We start from the raw sequence: 17234 nt of genomic DNA, 5'->3' as shown, positions 1-17234 counted from the left end.
TCTCACCCCTCTCTGGAACGGTCAGGGAGAAATCTCACTCCCCATGGATACCAACCAATGGGTTGCGAGATTTCTACCTCGCATCATATATAGACTAGGGCATGCCCGTACTATATCTATATCTAAAATTATATCCCCCCCCTCTATTTACATGAAATGGTTTGGTCCAAAGCGAACGGCTTGCGAGTACGGTGACAATCCCCCCCCCTCTATTTACATGAAATGGTTTGGTCCAAAGCGAACGGCTTGCGGAGTTTGGTAAAGAAATCGCCATCGCGTGCACAAACGCGCAGGAAAGCGAAAGAATCGCAAATTAGTTTTAATTAGTTTTAAAACATAGTTTAACGCCAACATAGCGGCAACATAGTTTGCCAACGTGAAATAAATGAATACGCTCTCAAATGTGCCGTCCAAGGCAGAGTCTGTTCGCCACGTTCGGCACACGTGATAACTCGCTGCTCTCTGATTGGTTGAATCGTTTTTTGGACATAGCTCGATAACTACTTGTCCGATTAATATGAAACCTTGAAAAGGCACATCCTCGGGTCCCCAGCAATATACCTGGCAAGTTTCAAGTATATCGGACCCGTGGTTGTCGAGAAACAGCGGTCACAGACATACATACATACATACATACATACATACATACATACATACATACACACAGAGATTACTGGAATTATAGATAGACTAGGGCATGCCCGTACTATATATATATCTAAAATTATATCCCCCCCCTCTATTTACATGAAATGGTTTGGTCCAAAGCGAACGGCTTGCGAGTACGGTGACAATCCCCCCCCTCTATTTACATGAAATGGTTTGGTCCAAAGCGAACGGCTTGCGAGTACGGTGACAATCCCCCCCCCCCCCCCCCCTCTATTTACATGAAATGGTTTGGTCCAAAGCGAACAGCTTGCGGAGTTTGGTAAAGAAATCGCCATAACGTGCACAAACGCGCAGGAAAGCGAAAGAATCGCAAATTAGTTTTAATTAGTTTTAAAACATAGTTTAACGCCAACATAGTTTGCCAACGTGAAATAAATGAATACGCTCTCAAATGTGCCGTCCGAGGCAGAGTCTGTTCGGCACGTTCGGCACACGTGATAGCTCGCTGCTCTCTGATTGGTTGAATCGTTTTTTGGACATAGCTCGGTAACTACTTGTCCGATTAATATGAAACCTTGAAAAGGCACATCCTCGGGTCCCCAGCAATATACCTGGCAAGTTTAAAGTATATCGGACCCGTGGTTGTCGAGAAACAGCGGTCACAGACAAACATACAAACATACACACAGAGATTAGTGGAATTATAGATAGACTAGGGCATGCCCGTACTATATATATGCCCGTACTATATATCTATCTAAAATTATATCCCCCCCCCCTCTATTTACATGAAATGTTTTGGTCCATTCGCAACGCCAAAGCGAACGGCGAACGGCTTGCGAGTACAGTGACAATCCCCCCCCTCTATTTACATGAATGGTTTGGTCCATTCGCAACGACCACAGAACCCCCCCCCCTCTATTTACATGCAATGGTTTGGTCCATTCGCAACGCCAAAGCGAACGGCGAACGGCTAAATCGCCATAGCTCGGTAAGTACTTGTCCGATTAATTTCAAACCTTGAAAAGGCACATCCTCGGGTCCCCAGCAATATACCTGGCAAGTTTCAAGTATATCGGACCGGTAGTTGTCGAGAAATCGTTGTCGCATACATACACACACACATACACACAGAGATTAATGGAATTATAGATAGATTATTGGGTAAAATGCCAGGGGCATAGAAAAGGCCCCTATATATGAGGGTATGTGCCATGTGGCAAAGTATAGAAAAGAAGGGACATTCCATAGCTTGTAGAAAACGCCAAATCTATCTATAATTCCAGTAATCTCTGTGTGTATGTATGTATGTATGTATGTATGTATGTCTGTGACCGCTGTTTCTCGACAACCACGGGTTCGATATACTTGAAACTTGCCAGGTATATTGCTGGGGACCCGAGGATGTGCCTTTTCAAGGTTTCATATTAATCGGACAAGTAGTTACCGAGCTATGTCCAAAAAACGATTCAACCAATCAGAGAGCAGCGAGCTATCACGTGTGCCGAACGTGCCGAACAGACTCTGCCTCGGACGGCACATTTGAGAGCGTATTCATTTATTTCACGTTGGCAAACTATGTTGCCGCTATGTTGGCGTTAAACTATGTTTTAAAACTAATTAAAACTAATTTGCGATTCTTTCGCTTTCCTGCGCGTTTGTGCACGTTATGGCGATTTCTTTACCAAACTCCGCAAGCCGTTCGCTTTGGACCAAACCATTTCATGTAAATAGAGGGGGGGGATTGTCACCGTACTCGCAAGCCGTTCGCTTTGGACCAAACCATTTCATGTAAATAGAGGGGGGGGATTGTCACCGTACTCGCAAGCCGTTCGCTTTGGACCAAACCATTTCATGTAAATAGAGGGGGGGGGGATATAATTTTAGATATATATATAGTACGGGCATGCCCTAGTAATACAAAATAAGGGCATTCAAAAAATCTCGTGTGCATGCTGGACTACCCTTGTGTTCTGAGGAGGAACCAAGTAATGCTCGAGAAAAGTTCATATAAAGGGGCGCCAATTTGAATCACACACTTGCATACAACAACATGCATTTTAAGGCCATGTTCTATGCAAGAGCGGGGATTAGCCTTGCGGTCCCCATGACAATCTTCTCCATTTTGCCCTATTTTCTGCATCTCCCCTTCTTAAACCCCTTGCCCGCATTTCTTCTTCGACCATCTTCAGCCAAATCTTTCTCGGTCTTCCCCATCCTCTACTTCCTTCTACATTCATTTCCATCACTTTTCTCAACCAGTCACTTTCATCCTTCCTCAACACATGCCCAAACCATCTCAAACTGTTTCTCTTCACAGCATCCATCACAGGCTCTATTCCCATCATCTTTCGCAATTCATCATTTGTCTTCCTCTCTCTCTCAACGATACTCCAGTCCACACATCCACGGAACCATTCGCATTTCCACCCTTTCCAGCCTTCGTTGCTGCTCTACGTTCATTACCCATGTCTCGCTCCCATAAATCATAACACTTCTCACACATGCAGTATACAGCTTTCCCTTCAGCTTCAACGACACTCCCCTCCTCGTCAGCACGCCACTCAGTTCCCGAAACTTCTTCCATGCACAGCTCACTCGAGCAACCGTTGCCGAGTCTGAGCCACCTTCTCCATTCAGCATGTCTCCTAGGTAACAAAATGTTTCACACCTTCCAGCTTCACGCCGTCTCCAATATCCAACTCAACATTTCCTCCATCTGTAGCTCCCTCTGTGCACACCTTACACTTGAATGTAGCTGCCACACTGGTTAATGACCCTCTCAAACCACTACATTTTTGATGAACCCACTCAGCGCACATTGTACATTGAATGAAATTCACTCCGACACCCTTCCTGCACACAGCACACGGCCACTTCCCAGTTCTTTCCACCTCACCACATGCTTTACCACTTGCCATCACCTTCGTTGTTCCGATATTCACCTTCAGACCTTTTGTCTCCATACATTCCTTCCACTTGTTCATCTTCTCCTTCAGTCCATCCATACTTTCTGCAATCAACACCAGATCATCTGCATACAACAACTCCCACGGTAAACCCTCCTTTACGTTCCGAGCCAGCACCTCCATCACAGCTACAAATAGTAGTGGACTTAGTACCGACCCCTGATGCACTCCCACCTTCACCTCAAACTCACCACTGTTCCCGTCCTTCGTCCTTACAGCTGTGCGCGCTCTTTTGTACATTGCCATCACTACTCTGATCAACCATTCCTCCACTCCTAACTTCCTCAATGCCCATGTCATTACTTCACGTGGAACCATATCGAATGCTTTCTGCAGATCAACAAACCCAAGAAACAACTTCTTCCTCTTCACCATGTACTTCTCCTGCAACTGCCTCACAATAAAAAGCGCATCTGTCGTTCCTCTTCCTGGCATAAATCCAAACTGCATTTCGTCAATCTTCACTTTCTTCCTTATCCTCCCCTCCAACACCCTTTCCAATACCTTCATTCCATGCTCCAATAACTTTATCGCTCGATACGAGCCACAGTCCAGAGGGTCACCTTTCCCTTTGTATAAGCAGCATTCGCGACTGTTTAAAAAGCTAATTATATGTGTTTGTGGTTTATAATATTTTACAAACCGGGCTACGTCGCTGTTAGACTTTCGGTCTTGTTTTTAATACTTCAAAGGGGTATAAAGTGTGTATATATGTCTACACAGTCGTGGCCAAAAATGTTGGTACCCTTGCACCTTTTTCAAATAACTTACAATTTTCTCTAAAAAGATGTCGAAATTGACAAAAGTATTTGGTCTCCACAATTCTTTATTTCACTGTTAATATAACAGAAACTTTGTTTTTGATTCAGAACTTAATATATCCTTTTAAATCAGAAAATAAAAAGAAATGGCATTGACAAAATTATTGACGCCCGAGACTTAATATTTGGTAGCACAGTCTTTGGACAAAATAACTGCAGTCAAGTGTTTCCTATGGCCATGAATGAGCTTCCAACACCTCTCTACTGGCAGTTTGGCCCACTCTTCTTGTGCAAGTTCTCCCAGATTTGAAGGGTGCCTTCTCCCAACTGCTGTTTTCAGATCTCCCCACAGGTGTTCCATGGGATTTAGATCTGGACTAATTGCTGGCCACTTCAGAACAATCCAGCATTTTGTCTTGAACCATTCCTGGGTGCTTTTTGAAGCGTGTTTGGGGTCATTGTCCTGCTGCAAGACCCATGACCTTTGACGGAGACCCAGCTTTCTGACACTAGTTTGAACATTGCGCTCCAAAATGCTTTGATAATCTCCTGATTTAATGATGCCATGCACACATTCAAGGCACCCAGTGCCAGAGGCAGCACAGCAACCCCAAACATCACTGAACCTCCTCCATGTTTGACTGCAGGGAAGGTGATCTTTTCTTTGAAGGCTTAATTTTGTTTTCTGTAAACATAGAGATGATGTGCTTTACAAAAAAGCTCTAATTTGGTCTCATCTGTCCACAGGACATTCTCCCAGAAGGATTTTGGCTTGTTCAGGTGTGTTTTGGAAAACTCCAGTTGGGCTTTCTTATGTCTCTTTTTCAGCAGTGGGGTCCTCCTGGGTCTCCTTTCATTGAGATGGTGACGGATGGTGCGAGTTGAAACTGTCGTACCTGGTGTCTGAAGGTCAGAATGAATCTGTTTGGCAGTTGATCGAGGTGCTTTCTCCACCATTGGAACAATCCTTCGCTGCAATCTTCAATCAAGTTTTCTCTTGCGGCCACATCCAGGGAGGTTGGAAACAGCGCCATGGGCCTTAAACTTCCTGATAACATTGCGTACGATGGACAGAGGAACATCATGGTCTCTGGAGATGGACTTGTAGCCTTGGTATTGTCCATGCTTGGCTACAATCTGTGTCTGACCTCCTCAGACAATTCCCTGATTTTCTTTATTTTCTCCATGCTCATTGCAGTACACACAGTGACACAAAACACCAAAATGACTCCTTTTCTCTATTCAAACTGGTTGAATGACTGATTTTTATATTGCAGGCACCTGTATCTCACCATAGGTGAGTTCAATTCCAGAGTAAAGGAGAATCACCTGCTTGAAATCTAAGTATTTCTATCAACTTCTAAAAGGTGCCAATAATATTGTCCGGGCCATTTTAGGATTTCTGTGTGGAATAAGCTAATATTTAGTAATTCTTTCAGCTTTTTTTTGGTTTTGTTCCACTGCAAACCAAAGAAATACAAATGTGGATACCAAAATATTTTTTATTTCAACAATCTATTGGAAGAAATGGTGCATTATTTGAAAAAAGTGCAAAGGTGCCAATATTTTTGGCCATGACTGTATTTATATTTATATATACAATATACCAGTTGAAGCTGAGAAACGAATTTTCAGTCCTCATGTTAAAGTTTCAAACAGAGAAACCGTCCCAAAAAAAAAGAAGGGGCACTTTGCGCCTCCTCCCTTGGTTTCCATACAATACGCAATTTGATGTCGTGCAATACTCATAATGATGCTGAAATTCAGATTGAAGAATAATTAAGTTTAAAATACGAACAAAATGCCTTTGCTCATTATACAAGTTGTTTATTTGCTTATTTATTCAAGACGATATAAAAGACTTGAAAGAGGAAGGGAAAAAAATATTCAACCCAGATGGGATTTGAACCCACAATCCCCAGCTTGGGAGTCTGATGCTTTATCCATTAGGCCATTGAGCCAGCATGTTATTGGTTCACGAGTTATCAAACAGAGTGACCACTATATTCGTCATGAGTGTGTGTGTGTCTGTCTGTCTGTCCGCAGCATAACTACCCGATGATATCATCCGATCTTGATGAAACTTGGGTGGGAGGTTGATATCATTATCTAGTTGGGTCCTGCCTCGAGTGGGCGTATTGCGCCCATTGTGGGCGGAGCCACGCCCAAAAAAGATGTCTTTTTAGGGGGTAATCGATTTCAAACTACATCTTCTCCGAGGGGTTTGGTGGAATCTAACAGGGGTTTCGGTATTTGGTTAGGCCAATGTCATGTGTCTAGCCCCACGGAGGTCGATTTTTCATTTTCGCCCCAAGGTCAAGGTCACAGGTCACGAAATTTAGAAAAGTCGATTTTTGATAGTTTTATTACATTGTTCGCTTCCTGATAGGGTGAAATGTCGTACATGTTTTTATATTATCACATACATCATGAAATACAAGTTTTCCAACAAATTGCAAAATCTTCGACCTTTGACCTTTGAAGGCCAAATTTTCAAAGTTGTCGGAATCGAACCGAATTTTCGGTATTGTGTAGCTAACTAACCTCATAACTGATTATACATTATTTTCTATCTCATTTCAAGGTCAGTAACCTTCGTTTTGACATTTCAAGGTCACAAAGGTCAAATTTTCTAAGTTGTCGGAATCTAACCGAATTTTCGGTATTGTGTAGCTAACTAGTCTCATAACAGATATAATACATTCCTATTTATATATTTTCGGTTTTTACCTTTGTCATTGAATACCGCTCGCTCGTGAACCATCATCGTCTCCTGACTTGTATATATATTTTTTTATATATAAAAATTTAAAGCAAAAACTATAGCACTTAGGTGGAATTTGTTTCGAAAGCCATTAACTAGACCGATTGGCCGATGTATATTCCAAGTTTCAGCTTGTTTCAATGTATAGTCCTTGAGATATGAGTGTCCACACATTTTGGGCCGACGGACGGACAGACACCAACATGATTTCAAGGGTTTTCTAAATATAACTCAAGAATACATAAACGGACGTTGCTGAAATTTGGAACATATTACCTCAATGTACAAAGCATTTACTTCTTCATGTGATGGACATGAAGCTGAGAAACGCATTTTCAGTCCCCATGTGAAAGCTGCATACAGAAAAACGATCCCTTATATAAAAGGAGGGGCGCTTTGCGCCTCTCTTTGATTTCCTATCTCCACGGTTCCGGGGCGGTGGTGGACTCTCTAACTGTAACGCCACTGAATCTGGTAACAAAGTCTGGAATGTGTCGGATGATGTTTCACCTTACATGAAATAATAAATCACGCGGAGTGCAGAGTGTTGGATGCTCAGAGAAAGAGCAAGTTAATAAATAAATAAAATTGCATCATGGATGCTCTCTCTTCTCTTTTAACTGCAAATACTTCATTTGGTGCAAAATTTTTATGCTTCATTTTGGTCATTTTTGAACGAAGCAAAATGTTTCCCGAGCTGTGGATTGGCTTCCGATGGGATCGTTTGGAGGCAAATTAATCCGACTGGAATGTGCTGTGCTGTATTTATAAGACACATACCTATGAACCAGTGTGAGAGGCAGAAAGTGCATCGCTGAGGACATATCGAGCGCACAGTCCAGCATGATGGTGGTGAACTTGAACTTGAGAATGTAGCATGGCAAACTCGGGTGTCCAGACAGGGAGTACTGCACACAAATCACAAAAACATAGCCAGGTATGCAGGGAATGTAGTGGTGATGGTAAGAGTAAAGATGGTGGATGTATGACAGTGGCTGTCATGGCAACAGTGACGGTCATGGCGCAGATGTTTATGATGATGACGTCATTGGTGGTGGCAATGAATATGATGTTGATAATGGCTATTGGTAGCGATGGCAGTGGTGACAATGATTGCGGTGGTGATGGTGATGATAAAGGTGGATTTGGTAGGGATGATGATAGTGGCGGTGTTGATGAATCTTGTGGTGGTGCTGATGATGCTTGTGGTGGTGCTGATGATGCTTGTGGTGGTGCTGATAATGCTTGTGATGGTGCTGATAAAGCTGGTGGTGATGCTAATGAAGCTTGTGGCGGTGCTGATAATGCTTGTGATGGTGCTGATAAAGCTGGTGGTGATGCTCATGAAGCTTGTGGTGGTGCTGATGATGCTTGTGGTGGTGCTGATGATGCTTGTGGTGGTGCTGATGATGCTTGTGGTGGTGCTGATAAAGCTGGTGGTGATGCTAATGAAGCTTGTGGTGGTGCTGATGATGCTCGCGATGGACATAATGATGCTTGTGATGGTGCTGATAAAGCTGGTGGTGATGCTAATGAAGCTTGTGGTGGTGCTGATAATGCTTGTGATGGTGCTGATGATGCTTGTGGTGGTGCTGATAAAGCTGGTGGTGATGCTCATGAAGCTTGTGGCAGTGCTGATGATGCTTGTGATGGTGCTGATAAAGCTGGTGGTGATGCTAATGAAGCTTGTGGCAGTGCTGATGATGCTTGTGGTGGTGCTGATGATGCTTGTGATGGTGCTGATAAAGCTGATGGTGATGCCAATGAAGCTTGTGGTGGTGCTGATGATGCTTGTGGTGGTGCTGATGATGCTTGTGATGGTGCTGATGATGCTTGTGATGGTGCTGATAAAGCTGGTGGTGATGCCAATGAAGCCTGTGGTGGTGCTGATGATGCTTGTGATGGTGCTGATGATGCTTGTGATGGTGCTGATAAAGCTGGTGGTGATGCTAATGAAGCTTGTGGTGGTGCTGATGATGCTCGCGATGGACATAATGATGCTTGTGATGGTGCTGATAAAGCTGGTGGTGATGCTAATGAATCTTGTGGTGGTGCTGATGATGCTTGTGGTGGTGCTGATGATGCTTGTGGTGGTGCTGATGATGCTTGTGGTGGTGCTGATAATGCTTGTGATGGTGCTGATGATGCTTGTGGTGGTGCTGATGATGCTTGTGGTGGTGCTGATAAAGCTGGTGGTGATGCTCATGAAGCTTGTGGCAGTGCTGATGATGCTTGCGATGGTGCTGATAAAGCTGGTGGTGATGCTAATGATGCTTGTGGCGGTGCTGATGATGCTTGTGATGGTGCTGATGATGCTTGTGATGGTGCTGATAAAGCTGGTGGTGATGCCAATGAAGCTTGTGGCGGTGCTGATGATGCTTGTGGTGGTGCTGATGATGCCTGTGGTGATGCTGATAAAGCTGGTGGTGATGCTAATGAAGCTTGTGGCGGTGCTGATGATGCTTGTGGTGGTGCTGATGATGCTTGTGGTGGTGCTGATAAAGCTGGTGGTGATGCTAATGAAGCTTGTGGCAGTGCTGATGATGCTTGTGATGGTGCTGATAAAGCTGGTGGTGATGCCAATGAAGCTTGTGGTGGTGCTGATGATGCTTGTGATGGTGCTGATAAAGCTGGTGGTGATGCCAATGAAGCTTGTGGTGGTGCTGATGATGCTTGTGATGGTGCTGATAAAGCTGGTGGTGATGCCAATGATGCTTGTGGTGGTGCTGATAATGCTTGTGATGGTGCTGATAAAGCTGGTGGTGATGCTAATGAAGCTTGTGGTGGTGCTGATGATGCTTGTGATGGTGCTGATAAAGCTGGTGGTAATGCCAATGAAGCTTGTGGCGGTGCTGATGATGCTTGTGGTGGTGCTGATGATGCTTGTGATGGTGCTGATAAAGCTTGTGGTGATGCTAATGAAGCTTGTGATGGTGCTGATAATGCTTGTGATGGTGCTGATAAAGCTGGTGGTGATGCCAATGAAGCTTGTGGCGGTGCTGATGATGCTTGTGGTGGTGCTGATTATGCTTGTGATGGTGCTGATAAAGCTGGTGGTGATGCTAATGAAGCTTGTGGCGGTGCTGATGATGCTTGTGATGGTGCTGATAAAGATGGTGGTGATGCCAATGAAGCTTGTGGTGGTGCTGATGATGCTTATGATAGTGCTGATAAAGCTGGTGGTGATGCCAATGAAGCTTGTGGTGGTGCTGATGATGCTTGTGATGGTGCTGATGATGCTTGTGATGGTGCTGATGAAGCTGGTGGTGATGCTCATGAAGCTTGTGGCAGTGCTGATGATGCTTGTGATGGTGCTGATGAAGCTGGTGGTGATGCTCATGAAGCTTGTGGCAGTGCTGATGATGCTTGTGATGGTGCTGAAAAAGCTGGTGGTGATGTTAATGAAGCTTGTGGCGGTGCTGATAATGCTTGTGATGGTGCTGATAAAGCTGGTGGTGATGCTGATGAAGCTTGTGATGGTGCTGATAAAGCTTGTGATGGTGCTGATAAAGCTGGTGGTGATGCTGATGAAGCTTGTGATGGTGCTGATAAAGCTTGTGGCGGTGCTGATGATGCTTGTGGTGGTGCTGATAAAGCTGGTGGTGATGCCAATGAAGCTTGTGATGGTGCTGATAAAGCTGGTGGTGATGCTAATGAAGCTTGTGGCGGTGCTGATGATGCTTGTGATGGTGCTGATAAAGATGGTGATGATGCCAATGAAGCTTGTGGTGGTGCTGATGATGCTTGTGATGGTGCTGATAAAGCTGGTGGTGATGCCAATGAAGCTTGTGGTGGTGCTGATGATGCTTGTGATGGTGCTGATAAAGCTGGTGGTGATGCCAATGAAGCTTGTGGTGGTGCTGATAATGCTTGTGATGGTGCTGATAAAGCTGGTGGTGATGCTAATGAAGCTTGTGGTGGTGCTGATGATGCTCGCGATGGACATAATGATGCTTGTGATGGTGCTGATAAAGCTGGTGGTGATGCTAATGAAGCTTGTCGCGGTGCTGATAATGCTTGTGATGGTGCTGATAATGCTTGTGATGGTGCTGATAAAGCTGGTGGTGATGCTAATGAAGCTTGTGGTGGTGCTGATAATGCTTGTGATGGTGCTGATAAAGCTGGTGGTGATGCTAATGAAGCTTGTGGTGGTGCTGATGATGCTCGCGATGGACATAATGATGCTTGTGATGGTGCTGATAAAGCTGGTGGTGATGTTAATGAAGCTTGTGGTGGTGCTGATGATGCTTGTGATGGTGCTGATAAAGCTGGTGGTGATGCTAATGAAGCTTGTGGTGGTGCTGATGATGCTCGCGATGGACATAATGATGCTTGTGATGGTGCTGATAAAGCTGGTGGTGATGCTAATGAAGCTTGTGGCGGTGCTGATAATGCTCGTGATGGACCTGATAATGCTTTTGATGGACATGATAATGCTTGTGATGGTGCTGATAATGCTTGTGGTGGTGCTGATAATGCTTGGGATGGACATAATAATGCTTGTGATGGTGCTGATAATGCTCGCGATGGACCTGATAATGCTTGTGATGGACATAATAATGCTTGTGATGGACATAATAATGCTTGTGATGGTGCTGGTAATGCTTGTGGTGGTGCTGATAATGCTCGCAATGGACCTGATAATGCTTGTGATGGACATAATAATGCTTGTGATGGTGCTGATAATGCTCGCGATGGACCTGATAATGCTTGTGATGGACATAATAATGCTTGTGATGGACATAATAATGCTTGTGATGGTGCTGGTAATGCTTGTGGTGGTGCTGATAATGCTTGTGGTGGACCTGATAATGCTTGTGATGGTGTTTATAATACTCGCAATGGACCTGATAATGCTTGTGGTGGTGCTGATAATGCTTGTGGTGGTGCTGATAATGCTTGGGATGGACATAATAATGCTTGTGATGGTGCTGATAATGCTCGCGATGGACCTGATAATGCTTGTGATGGACATAATAATGCTTGTGATGGACATAATAATGCTTGTGATGGTGCTGGTAATGCTTGTGGTGGTGCTGATAATGCTCGCAATGGACCTGATAATGCTTGTGATGGACATAATAATGCTTGTGATGGTGCTGATAATGCTCGCGATGGACCTGATAATGCTTGTGATGGACATAATAATGCTTGTGATGGACATAATAATGCTTGTGATGGTACTGGTAATGCTTGTGATGGTGCTGATAATGCTTGTCGTGGTGCTGCTAATGCTTGTGGTGGTGCTGATAATGCTTGTGGTGGTGCTGATAATGCTTGTGGTGGACCTGATAATGCTTGTGATGGTGTTTATAATACTCGCAATGGACCTGATAATGCTTGTGGTGGTGCTGATAATGCTTGTGGTGGTGCTGATAATGCTCGCAATGGACAAAATAATGCTTTTGATGGGCCTGATAATGCTCGCGATGGACCTGATAATGCTTGTGGTGGTGCTGATAATGCTTGTGGTGGTGCTGATAATGCTCGCAATGGACAAAATAATGCTTGTGGTGGTGCTGATAATGCTCGCGATGGACCTGATAATGCTTTTGATGGACCTGATAATGCTCGTCCTGGACCACATAATGCTTGTGGTGGTGCTGATAATGCTTGTTGTGGTGCTGATAATGCTTGTGGTGGTGCTGATAATGCTTGTGGTGGTGCTGATAATGCTTGTCGTGGTGCTGCTAATGCTTGTGGTGGTGCTGATAATGCTTGTGGTGGTGCTGATAATGCTTGTGGTGGACCTGATAATGCTTGTGATGGTGCTGATAAAGCTGGTGGTGATGCTAATGAAGCTTGTGGTGGTGCTGATGATGCTTGTGATGGTGCTGATGATGCTTGTGATGGTGCTGATAAAGCTGGTGGTGATGCCAATGAAGCTTGTGGTGGTGCTGATGATGCTTGTGGCAGTGCTGATGATGCTTGTGATGGTGCTGATAAAGCTGGTGGTGATGCTAATGAAGCTTGTGGCAGTGCTGATGATGCTTGTGGTGGTGCTGATGATGCTTGTGATGGTGCTGATAAAGCTGATGGTGATGCCAATGAAGCTTGTGGTGGTGCTGATGATGCTTGTGGTGGTGCTGATGATGCTTGTGATGGTGCTGATGATGCTTGTGATGGTGCTGATAAAGCTGGTGGTGATGCCAATGAAGCCTGTGGTGGTGCTGATGATGCTTGTGATGGTGCTGATGATGCTTGTGATGGTGCTGATAAAGCTGGTGGTGATGCTAATGAATCTTGTGGTGGTGCTGATGATGCTTGTGGTGGTGCTGATGATGCTTGTGGTGGTGCTGATGATGCTTGTGGTGGTGCTGATAATGCTTGTGATGGTGCTGATGATGCTTGTGGTGGTGCTGATGATGCTTGTGGTGGTGCTGATAAAGCTGGTGGTGATGCTGATAAAGCTGGTGGTGATGCCAATGAAGCTTGTGGTGGTGCTGATGATGCTTGTGGCAGTGCTGATGATGCTTGTGATGGTGCTGATAAAGCTGGTGGTGATGCTAATGAAGCTTGTGGCAGTGCTGATGATGCTTGTGGTGGTGCTGATGATGCTTGTGATGGTGCTGATAAAGCTGATGGTGATGCCAATGAAGCTTGTGGTGGTGCTGATGATGCTTGTGGTGGTGCTGATGATGCTTGTGATGGTGCTGATGATGCTTGTGATGGTGCTGATAAAGCTGGTGGTGATGCCAATGAAGCCTGTGGTGGTGCTGATGATGCTTGTGATGGTGCTGATGATGCTTGTGATGGTGCTGATAAAGCTGGTGGTGATGCTAATGAATCTTGTGGTGGTGCTGATGATGCTTGTGGTGGTGCTGATGATGCTTGTGGTGGTGCTGATGATGCTTGTGGTGGTGCTGATAATGCTTGTGATGGTGCTGATGATGCTTGTGGTGGTGCTGATGATGCTTGTGGTGGTGCTGATAAAGCTGGTGGTGATGCTCATGAAGCTTGTGGCAGTGCTGATGATGCTTGCGATGGTGCTGATAAAGCTGGTGGTGATGCTAATGATGCTTGTGGCGGTGCTGATGATGCTTGTGATGGTGCTGATGATGCTTGTGATGGTGCTGATAAAGCTGGTGGTGATGCCAATGAAGCTTGTGGCGGTGCTGATGATGCTTGTGGTGGTGCTGATGATGCCTGTGGTGATGCTGATAAAGCTGGTGGTGATGCTAATGAAGCTTGTGGCGGTGCTGATGATGCTTGTGGTGGTGCTGATGATGCTTGTGGTGGTGCTGATAAAGCTGGTGGTGATGCTAATGAAGCTTGTGGCAGTGCTGATGATGCTTGTGATGGTGCTGATAAAGCTGGTGGTGATGCCAATGAAGCTTGTGGTGGTGCTGATGATGCTTGTGATGGTGCTGATAAAGCTGGTGGTGATGCCAATGAAGCTTGTGGTGGTGCTGATGATGCTTGTGATGGTGCTGATAAAGCTGGTGGTGATGCCAATGATGCTTGTGGTGGTGCTGATAATGCTTGTGATGGTGCTGATAAAGCTGGTGGTGATGCTAATGAAGCTTGTGGTGGTGCTGATGATGCTTGTGATGGTGCTGATAAAGCTGGTGGTAATGCCAATGAAGCTTGTGGCGGTGCTGATGATGCTTGTGGTGGTGCTGATGATGCTTGTGATGGTGCTGATAAAGCTTGTGGTGATGCTAATGAAGCTTGTGATGGTGCTGATAATGCTTGTGATGGTGCTGATAAAGCTGGTGGTGATGCCAATGAAGCTTGTGGCGGTGCTGATGATGCTTGTGGTGGTGCTGATTATGCTTGTGATGGTGCTGATAAAGCTGGTGGTGATGCTAATGAAGCTTGTGGCGGTGCTGATGATGCTTGTGATGGTGCTGATAAAGATGGTGGTGATGCCAATGAAGCTTGTGGTGGTGCTGATGATGCTTATGATAGTGCTGATAAAGCTGGTGGTGATGCCAATGAAGCTTGTGGTGGTGCTGATGATGCTTGTGATGGTGCTGATGATGCTTGTGATGGTGCTGATGAAGCTGGTGGTGATGCTCATGAAGCTTGTGGCAGTGCTGATGATGCTTGTGATGGTGCTGATGAAGCTGGTGGTGATGCTCATGAAGCTTGTGGCAGTGCTGATGATGCTTGTGATGGTGCTGAAAAAGCTGGTGGTGATGTTAATGAAGCTTGTGGCGGTGCTGATAATGCTTGTGATGGTGCTGATAAAGCTGGTGGTGATGCTGATGAAGCTTGTGATGGTGCTGATAAAGCTTGTGATGGTGCTGATAAAGCTGGTGGTGATGCTGATGAAGCTTGTGATGGTGCTGATAAAGCTTGTGGCGGTGCTGATGATGCTTGTGGTGGTGCTGATAAAGCTGGTGGTGATGCCAATGAAGCTTGTGATGGTGCTGATAAAGCTGGTGGTGATGCTAATGAAGCTTGTGGCGGTGCTGATGATGCTTGTGATGGTGCTGATAAAGATGGTGATGATGCCAATGAAGCTTGTGGTGGTGCTGATGATGCTTGTGATGGTGCTGATAAAGCTGGTGGTGATGCCAATGAAGCTTGTGGTGGTGCTGATGATGCTTGTGATGGTGCTGATAAAGCTGGTGGTGATGCCAATGAAGCTTGTGGTGGTGCTGATAATGCTTGTGATGGTGCTGATAAAGCTGGTGGTGATGCTAATGAAGCTTGTGGTGGTGCTGATGATGCTCGCGATGGACATAATGATGCTTGTGATGGTGCTGATAAAGCTGGTGGTGATGCTAATGAAGCTTGTCGCGGTGCTGATAATGCTTGTGATGGTGCTGATAATGCTTGTGATGGTGCTGATAAAGCTGGTGGTGATGCTAATGAAGCTTGTGGTGGTGCTGATAATGCTTGTGATGGTGCTGATAAAGCTGGTGGTGATGCTAATGAAGCTTGTGGTGGTGCTGATGATGCTCGCGATGGACATAATGATGCTTGTGATGGTGCTGATAAAGCTGGTGGTGATGTTAATGAAGCTTGTGGTGGTGCTGATGATGCTTGTGATGGTGCTGATAAAGCTGGTGGTGATGCTAATGAAGCTTGTGGTGGTGCTGATGATGCTCGCGATGGACATAATGATGCTTGTGATGGTGCTGATAAAGCTGGTGGTGATGCTAATGAAGCTTGTGGCGGTGCTGATAATGCTCGTGATGGACCTGATAATGCTTTTGATGGACATGATAATGCTTGTGATGGTGCTGATAATGCTTGTGGTGGTGCTGATAATGCTTGGGATGGACATAATAATGCTTGTGATGGTGCTGATAATGCTCGCGATGGACCTGATAATGCTTGTGATGGACATAATAATGCTTGTGATGGACATAATAATGCTTGTGATGGTGCTGGTAATGCTTGTGGTGGTGCTGATAATGCTCGCAATGGACCTGATAATGCTTGTGATGGACATAATAATGCTTGTGATGGTGCTGATAATGCTCGCGATGGACCTGATAATGCTTGTGATGGACATAATAATGCTTGTGATGGACATAATAATGCTTGTGATGGTGCTGGTAATGCTTGTGGTGGTGCTGATAATGCTTGTGGTGGACCTGATAATGCTTGTGATGGTGTTTATAATACTCGCAATGGACCTGATAATGCTTGTGGTGGTGCTGATAATGCTTGTGGTGGTGCTGATAATGCTTGGGATGGACATAATAATGCTTGTGATGGTGCTGATAATGCTCGCGATGGACCTGATAATGCTTGTGATGGACATAATAATGCTTGTGATGGACATAATAATGCTTGTGATGGTGCTGGTAATGCTTGTGGTGGTGCTGATAATGCTCGCAATGGACCTGAATGTAGTGAAATTATACCAAGGTGAACCCAGGGGGGGTGCTCGCCACGAAAAGGGGCCGTCTATAAGACCCAGGACACGCGGGGCGTGCGGACACTTCGGCGGGACTCACTGAGACATTATCCAGTAGTTGAATGGTATGTACGCCCCAAACGCTGCGCTGCATTAACCATTGTTATATCGAAGCTACCTTTGCTGTGCTTGAATGCTCTGATTTAATGCCTATTGTTTGCATGTATTGTTACAGGAAATATTGCCGATCTAAATGATATTAAAGCCTACACAGAGGAAAGTCGTGTCTGCGCTTGATTTTCACGACATTTAAT

General features: G+C 45.2%; 1 protein-coding gene across 2 annotated transcripts in view; it reads right to left on the bottom strand.

The window, feature by feature from the left end:
- INTS9 (integrator complex subunit 9) overlaps positions 1–17234 on the bottom strand; it is a 63294-nt gene that overhangs the window by 27000 nt on the left and 19060 nt on the right. For both annotated transcript variants that reach the window (XM_068118103.2, XM_068118102.2), the window contains exon 2: positions 7884–8011. In XM_068118103.2, the coding sequence (XP_067974204.1) occupies positions 7884–8011 (128 nt within the window). The remainder of the gene's footprint in view (positions 1–7883; positions 8012–17234) is intronic.

Source organism: Myxine glutinosa, chromosome 5 (genome assembly GCF_964187855.1).
Source record: "Myxine glutinosa chromosome 5, kmMyxGlut1.1, whole genome shotgun sequence".
Lineage (NCBI taxonomy): Eukaryota > Metazoa > Chordata > Myxini > Myxiniformes > Myxinidae > Myxine > Myxine glutinosa.
This window is presented reverse-complemented; position numbering and strand designations above follow the sequence as displayed.